Consider the following 8,474-nt stretch of genomic DNA (forward strand, 5'->3'; position numbering starts at 1 on the left):
AATTTAAAATTTGAGTTAGTTCAGATTAGTAAACGGTCTTGTTTCGTTTGTATCTTGAGTTTCATAACTCTATTTGAGTCGTTTCTTTTTGCAAATTGTAGCTAATCACATGTACATACTGTTAAGATCTAATCCACATGAAAATAATGCTGTTTGGTTTTGTTTTCTGTTTTAGTTTAGTCGTTTGCTTGTTTCCAGTTTTATTTGGATCTTTTCTCGATTTCTCTCTGTTTCGTTTGAGTGATTGCTTATGTATGCTACTGTTTGTCTATGCTAGATTACCCGGAGTGCGAAGCTTGTTACTACGAATCTCTAGAGTTTGCAGATCGTCAGCAAGGCAAGTTACACTTTGATCATACTTTTCTATACCCAGTTTTTACTATGCATTAGTTATGCCCCTCAAATATTTGCATCAGTAGGACTGGGAACATGTGGTTTAGTTGTAGTACTTGAGGTAGGAACCTAATACCTTTTGATCACCCCGGGAATATATGGTATGCTCTTTTATTGCTTAGCCATGCTCGTAGACGGAGATTGGATCGTGATTCGCATGGAAGTTATGAGAGTTATTAATTTTGGATAACATTAAGGTGACAACTTTAATACACATCTGGGTGGATTGGTTGGGGCACCTGGAGAATCCAGTGTTTGTCCATTTTGGGAAATCCCGGAGTACCCGTGTGATTTTTCCTTGGTTCGCCACCCAGGCTCAAATGGATCATATGATATTTCATGCCTAGAAACTTCCGTGTGCAGCCAAAAGCCATTATGGGCTCTGACATAGTTGAGTAAGTTGTATGAGCTCTCAAAGAGGTGGACTAGAAGATGTAGGGGAAAGTAGGTGCACCGGTCTGCCCGGAGTAGAGAGTTAATGCTTCAAAAAGACTATGTCTCGATCATCCGATCTTGGATGCGGTCGAGTCTTGTGAGGAAAAGTGCACAACCTCTGCAGAGTGTATAAACTAATCATGATTAGTCGTGTCTCCGGTTATGGACATTTTGAGTATCTAGAATTGAATATTATTGTTGATCTCATCACTCTTTAATTAATTGAATTGGGTTTAATGATGATACTTGTTTATCTGGGATTTGAGTTGGAGGAACCTTCTCAAATATTGGAACAACTTGGGAGCAGTTTAAATAAATGTATTCCTTTGTTGTAGGAAAAATTGGCTTTATGCAAAATCATAAACTTAGAGCCTCCACCAGCCAAATATTGCATGTAGATATAGTTCTTGCATTCATTGTCTTACAGTGTAACTCTGCCAGCATATTCAATGTGCTGACCTACACGGCTGCAATGTCTCATGTTGCAGACTACTCAAACGACGAATAAGGTGCGATAGGTCGTTGTCTTGCACTCAGCTATGCCGTTGGAGTTGATGGACTCATTTACCTTCGAAGCTTCCGCAGTTATTTAGTTTAGATGGCCTTCAGCCATGATATTTTTGTGTAATCATACTCTTTATGAGGACTCGATGTAATAAGTGTGTGATTGAACTCTGCTATAATTTCTCGAGTACTGTGTGTCAGCATTACCGATCCAGAGATGACACTTAAGTACAGAGACTTCAATCAATTGGGATCGTGATCGCTACAGACTTAAAAGAAGTTTAAGAGAAAGCTAGAACTTAAATTATATTGAAACGGAGGAAGTGGTATTTACGAGCATAAATTATGTTGGCCATAACATCCCTGTGGACATGTATAGATCAGCGAGCAAAGGTCTAATGAATTCTGCACAGTTTTAATAGTTGGATGGTGTACACGCAACAAGAGTAAAGGCCCTGACACAAACTTTATTGTCTACAATGATATAGAAAAAACTTATTGCCTACTAGTACAATGCATGATGATAATATTTTGGGCAGCGCTAGGCGCCGGCGCACCGGCCTAATCTTTCGGCCGGTCGGCCCTTAGCCGTCTGATTGCTATTCGTGGAACCGTTCGATGCATCCCAGATTCGTCTCCTTCCTCTCCCTCCATCCCGCTGGGTCAACACTGGCGCTTCTCTTTCTCCCCCGCTCACCTCCGCCCATCTCAGATAGTCACGTGTGCCGTCCAGCACGCCTAGCCCCCGGTCGGTTACAGCCCCGCCACCTATCGCCGCGCGGCCGTCGAGGATTGCAGCACGAATGCGATTGGGGGCTCGAGCTTCTGCTCTTTGCGATTGCAGCTCATCTTCTGCTCTTTGTGATTGCAGCTTTAACCCATGGTTCCGGCGCGTGGTGCCGTGATTGCAGTACTTCCGACGACCATCCACATCTGGTTTGCCGTCGCTGGCTTTCACCACCCGTGGTCAGCCAAAAAGAACAAATCTCGGGAACAAAAAAATGGCGTCGCTGGTGGTAACAAATCACAAACACAGTTCCAACAAAACACATCGCAGGTTCCAGCAAAAATTATGCCTCTGTCACAAGCGGTCCGCAAATAAACATCAAGACGATCCAGCAAAAACTTACCTGTTGTAGCAAAAAAAAGATTACTGTTTCAGCAAAGATAAAATGTGGTTCCAACAAAAATCACTCAGCAGGGAGACTCTCAGTGGTTCGATTGTAGCAAAACAAAAAAGAATGTAGCAAAAAAGATTGCTACTTCCAGCGAAAATAAGCACTGGTACCAACAAATAAACTCAAACAACCGGACTCTAGTTGTACGATTGTAGCAAATAAAAAAACTAGTTCCAGCAAAATCAATTGCCAGTTCCAGCAAAAAACGCCACCCAATTAATGATCTGTAGCAAAATCTGTAGCCGGTTCCAGCAAAAATCGCCACCGGTACTAGCAAGAAAGAAAAGCAGTTGTAGCACTAGTGCCGCCTGCAAAAACGCCATGTGATTGTAGCTCTGACCATGGCCGGTTCCAGCATCTACCCATGCTGGTTCCAGCACCGCGCGAGACCGGTTCCAGCACAGCTCTCGTTGGCCATAGCATCCCGTCGGACTTGCAGCATGAGTGCGTGGGCTCTCTGTCGTTGGTCGCAGCAACACCGCTCACCGGTTCGGCATGCCGCCTGCCTCCCCGGGTCACCATCATTCCAGCTCCTCCCACCCCGTCAGTGCGCCGATTAGTGCTGCTCAGAAGGTCGCCGGAGACGTGGTCGTCCCCAGCAGCACCGACGTGATAGCTTGCATCACAGGCGATGCCTCCCCTCCTCATGATCGGAGCCGGTGTAGAGCTAGAGGATTTGGGAGCGGAAGCTGGCTGGTGTGGAAAAAGGAAAAGAAGGAAAGCGAATGGAGCGGATGGGGTTTGACTGCGAAGAGATAAGGGAGAGAAGAAGGTGGGCGGTGCGTGGGCCCGTTGATGCGTCCGACGCAACATCTGTGGTCCACAGCCAGGCGTGCCAGCAAGCGCGACCGGCCGAGCACTCGGGCGGACGTAAGGTGCGAAACATTTTCTAAGGGATTAGGCACGGGATAGATTTTTTTTCGTGGGGCCACTGCTCGCTGGTTCGCGCGTGGGAGACGACCGGCTCAAGCTTCAGCCGGTCCGCCGGCCCGAAACGTTTCCCTAATATTTTTCAATAAAGAGAGGCTTCTATATTAATTTCACACACGCACACACACAGACGAAATTCAGCAGTAACCACCGGTGTGTCTAAAGACTACAGAAGAAGAGGTCCTTCAGATACACTCCACAATCTAGACAGCAATGTTACCGCCGTAGTCAAAAAAACCAAGAGTGCACTAGCATTCTGAGACCAAGCTATTATTCTTCACTAACCAGGTATCACAGAAAGAAAAGCCACTCCAAGAAGGAGAACACTAGAACATTGAAGAAGAAGCGTGAAATGAAAATGGCACCAAAGTCAGTAACATATTCATGCATCAGAGTTCTTGTGAGAAGTTGAAACCAAGGTAACACCGAAGCAGCGGCATATTGATACAACAGAGTTCTAATCAGACGCATGAAATGGCTGCGCAAAATAAAAGCCTGCTAAGATCATGACTTCCCTCCATGCTTGCTAGTGTTGGACATCTGATGACTCCATTCATTACTTGCTGCCGACAGATCTTTCACTGGGTCATGCATGCTCGCAGTGGCAGTACACATTGTTCTCCTCGACCTGCGCAAGAAGCCAGAAACAAACTGTAAGCATGAGCTCGACGCGGAAAACAGTGGCAACGTAGAAACTCGATTCTCGAGGATAAATATGTTTCTAGGTTTGATAATGTAAGAGAAATCCACCATGCATATTTGTATAGACGTGTCATGTTTTGAGTTTTAGATCAGAGGAGGCAAGGTCTGCGTGCCGCTTCCTTTCGATTCCACATGCTGCTTCCTTTCTGAGTTAAAACCGCACTAAAAGGAATCTCGAAATTTCACATGAGCAATTCAAATTTAGTTGTGTCAGTTGTGTTGTTTCAGCCACCTAGTCATCATGCCCTGCAGCGACACAAACACTGTCCTATTTTACTGAGCAGGATAAATACCAAATAGTCGTCTCCCCTTTAGGGTGGCTGAACATATTTTTGAAATGAAGTGTTTTCCTGTCTGACTTTTCATTAACACACAGAGTTCAGCAGAGCACACTGGATGTCTAAACAGAATATGCATGACTCTAACAAATGGTAATAAGTAACATTTTGATGCCTTAAATGATTAAAGATAAGCTAATGCTTAAGGCAAAAGCAGTGACCGCGACACATGTGACTGCCACAAGCCCACAACTGAAACACAAAATCTGATGCTCCAACAAGGATCCATGACATGCACATATAAAAAAATACACAACAGAATCAGCAAGATGCATCTACCAAGGCTGTAACAAGTTCATAATCACCGACACCATACCTGTATGTCAGATGGACCCGCTTGAGTTTCTTTACATTGTCCAAGATACAGTCAACACACTCCCCAAGAGTGGCCTTCCTCCCTTCCTTATAGTTCCATAGATCGAAGGCATCACCTGTTCCATCAGTGTTGTACTCTTTCCTCTCAACCAATGCACTAACGACAGCATTGTAGGGGCCTTCTCCCCATGCCATCTTCAGTCCTTGCAACTTATCATCACCAACATCTATGACCTCCTCCTAGTCACGTAAGGCACGCAAAATCTGTTAACCTTAAGAATTGATGAAGCACATGCTGCAAGTTACAACGATCGGTAAAAGAGTTACCTGATGATTGCCATCAACTATAACAGACTTGAAGGGTTTCCAATTTGGACTATCGAGTAGTTCCTGCCACAGTGCGTACAGTTCAGAAGATTTCGTACCAGCATATTTAGGAGCCAGCTTGACAGCACAAGCATCCCGGAATGGCTTCTCATTTAATTTCCCCATTTTCTTTATCCCAATTGACTGTCCAGCATCAATTTCAGAGAACCCCTGAAATATCAATTTGGATATAACATCAATCGATCAGCTCTCACGCACCTCAAATTTACAAATTTAACACCTATATATGTAACGTATATGCATATGCTCACTGCAAGATCACGGATCTAGAATGAATGCAGTATTCGGTTCAAGTTTGTATGAGAAAACCTTGATCAGCTTTTGTCTGACAACCTCCTGATCGTCATCTCTGCCTGAATGCTGGCCAGCGGATGGGTTATTTGGCACCTGCGGATAGGACCTCTGTTTTTTACAACGATGTCTGTCTGTGTCATTGTCCGATGATCCTTGGAGCAGGATAGCCCGTTTATGTGATAATCTTGTTACCTGCTTACACAGAGAGACTCCTATAATCATAAACATAGACCAACAAGAAAAAATACTGAACATGAGGCTATTCTATCAAGGATAGAGAATCATCTTAGAAGTTTGACAATGTTTAAGAATGAAAAAACTACATAAATAAAACAGAGGAAATTCTATGCTCCATGATTGTTCATTGCATTTATGCCACTGATTGCAAACAAGAGAGATATTTCATCGGCTTTGGTAGAATACTAGCGAAAAAACTAAACACATGGAAAGGTTCAGAGGTAGTCAGTTTATAGAGTAATAGAAAACCATTAAGGTGTTAGTGCATCTAGAAAATGAAGAATTAAGTCAGAAGCTCCAAATTCTAAATAGTTGTGGTGAATGGCTGATGATGTTGCAAGATTAAAATTATGAGGACATCGAAGCTCCAAATTCTAAATAGTTGTGGTAAATGGCTTTTAGTGTTTACCATTTTGGAACGAGCAGGCTTAGAAGCACTTCCAATTTGTTGCTCATGTTGAGTGTGCATGGCTTCACTCTCCTGAAGCTTCTTCCTTAGAACCTTCAGCTCTTTGTTCTTCTGAGCAAGTTGCTCTTTTGCCACAGCAAGCTCCTCCTTTGCTGCCACATGCTCATGTTTTACTTCTTCAAGCTCCTTCTTTACCATTTCAAGCTGCTCCGCCATTGGTGCCACCAGCTCATTAATCACTGCCACCAAATGAGTGCAACATCAAACATCAGGATCCTAACAAAACTAGTTTAGAATCAGAACTCAAACAACATGAAAGTTCACAGACCATCATGATCATGCTGGAGTTTTTCCTTTTCTTCCACGATCTTATCAATAGTATTCAGGAATTCGGTGTTCTCAGCCAAGAGCTTATTCTTTTCTTCTACAACTTTATCAACCATAGTCTTGATATCCAGGTACTCGACAGCGGCATCCCTATGGTAGTATATCTTGGATTCAAGCTTTGAAGTCAAAGCATCAATAGACACATTCCTTCCTCTGCTGTCTGCCATGTAGCCTGCAAGTTCATGGCTAACAGAATATCACAAACATAGTCACCTTACACCACATTATACTACCAATGCTAGTGTTGCTGTGGTGGTTACCTGTGGCTTAGTTTGTAACTAAAAATGCTTCTATGAACCAAAATAGCTCATTGATAGTATGCATTATGAACATAGTAACAGAATGGATAAGAAACACCCATAATAGGAAAATAAGCATAAGACACCCCACTCATTTAAGTTCATAAATCGCCACCCTTGGCATGTTCCTCATTTTCAGCTCACACAATTTATGATTGGGAAAACACAGGAAACAGACACACAAGTGTTATATCATCCAAGGTGAAGGAACAGCCATGCGCTCATGCAATCCAAGATGATGAGGAAAAAGCCCCACCTTTACAGATGGTTCAACCAAGATGCTGCCTCCACAACTTCCGGCCCGGCCTCAAACTGATCTGCAGAGGGGAACAATCGATTAGGTGACTGAAAGACTGAAGGGGTTTAGGGCTTTAGGCAACACAAAAACTGAATTTCGAATCTACGAACAAAACAGGATGGGGATGATCCAGGAAGAAAGCCAGGAGACAGAGCAACAACACATTTCCTCCAACTTCCGAAAAGGACACACAAAAAAGGTTGCAAGATCGGAAACTGTTCTTCCGCTTCCGATTCCGAAATAAGAGAGTTAAAAACACAAGTTACGGAATAAATATTTGTTCGGAACCTGCAAAAAGAGACCAAATTGCGCGGGGGGAAGGACTGGTTAATGGGGAAACACTCTGCTCCTTTCCCCACCTCCAAGAAAGAAAGAAGAACAACACAAGAAGTGGGAAACTTTGACGAACCGAGAGCAAAGGCTCTTGGCACACAGACAAGAAACTCCCTTCAACCCTGTCAGGAATCCACAAAGAATCGTCCACGGAGGCTCGAGCACAAACAAGAACACGGAGGCAACGAGAATACACATGGAGGGGGAAAAAATCTTTACCCTCCTCTAGAACTGCGAACTGTAGAGGGAATCAGAGAACGAACGGGAATAGCAATGGGAGGGGAAAGTGAATGCGGTACCGGAGATTCGGGGCTTTTCCCTTCTGGCGCATCAGCACATGGGACTATGGGAGGAAGAATACCAAGGAGGGGAAGGAGAGGACGGAATGGCGTGAGAGGAGCTGAAGCGCACCGTTGCAACGGGGAGAGGACGAGACCCGAGGGCTGTAGCCGGCTGCGCCGCACGTGCCAGGCATGCTGGCACCACTAGGCAGGTCCGGCAACGGGCGGGGTCTTCTGTGTGCTGCAAAGGAGCTTTCCATGCTAATCACATTTCTAAAACCGGTCCTCTGCTGCATAAGCCTTCAACAACGTGGGCCCATGTCAAAAAACCCTTTCCGGCCTCTCGCGACACGTCTACTTGCAAACCACGTCGCATTCATGCCGGTTTAGAACGAACTTGACTGAACAAGACAATGGGACAACTTCCTACCGTACTCAAGTTGGCTGGCATTCACACCGATGAGGCAAATTAGAAGCCAACTCTGGGCTCCCGCATGCAAGTCGCCGCTCTGCCTCTCCCGTCACGTTCGCTCGCATGCAAACGAGAAGCCAACCCCGAGCACCCGCATTCAAGCCGCGGCTCTGCCTGCCCATGCGCCTACTATTTAAAGCAAGTCGGCGATGCCACAAACCCCTACCCCTCTGAGCCTCATCTCCCTTCGTTCGAGACGTCGATACATGTCAGAACCCCGACTCAATGCCACATCGATCTAGCATGTAACACCTTATATCACTTTGCGGCCTCACGCACGGT

At 44.8% G+C, this 8,474-nt stretch overlaps 1 protein-coding gene across 4 annotated transcripts; it reads right to left on the reverse strand.

Moving 5' to 3' along the window:
• Window positions 1–3,767: 3,767 nt before the first annotated feature.
• LOC119307723 (factor of DNA methylation 2-like) lies at window positions 3,768–7,869 on the reverse strand. Of its 4 annotated transcripts, none has more exons than XM_037583799.1 (8): window positions 7,851–7,869; window positions 7,065–7,125; window positions 6,451–6,681; window positions 6,123–6,361; window positions 5,492–5,668; window positions 5,123–5,332; window positions 4,797–5,035; window positions 3,768–4,068 (listed from the first exon to the last, which is right to left on the reverse strand). In XM_037583799.1, the coding sequence occupies exons 3-8, from the start codon at window positions 6,674–6,676 to the stop codon at window positions 3,945–3,947; spliced, it is 1,215 nt and encodes a 404-aa protein (XP_037439696.1). In that variant the 5' UTR covers window positions 6,677–6,681; window positions 7,065–7,125; window positions 7,851–7,869; the 3' UTR covers window positions 3,768–3,944. The 4 variants fall into 4 exon arrangements, with proteins under 4 accessions (XP_037439696.1, XP_037439693.1, XP_037439694.1 ...); XM_037583796.1 differs by having other exon boundaries at window positions 7,739–7,853; XM_037583797.1 differs by lacking the exon at window positions 7,851–7,869 and adding an exon at window positions 7,659–7,772.
• Window positions 7,870–8,474: the final 605 nt, after the last annotated feature.

The sequence above is a fragment of the Triticum dicoccoides genome, chromosome 5B (genome assembly GCF_002162155.2).
Source record: "Triticum dicoccoides isolate Atlit2015 ecotype Zavitan chromosome 5B, WEW_v2.0, whole genome shotgun sequence".
NCBI lineage: Eukaryota > Viridiplantae > Streptophyta > Magnoliopsida > Poales > Poaceae > Triticum > Triticum dicoccoides.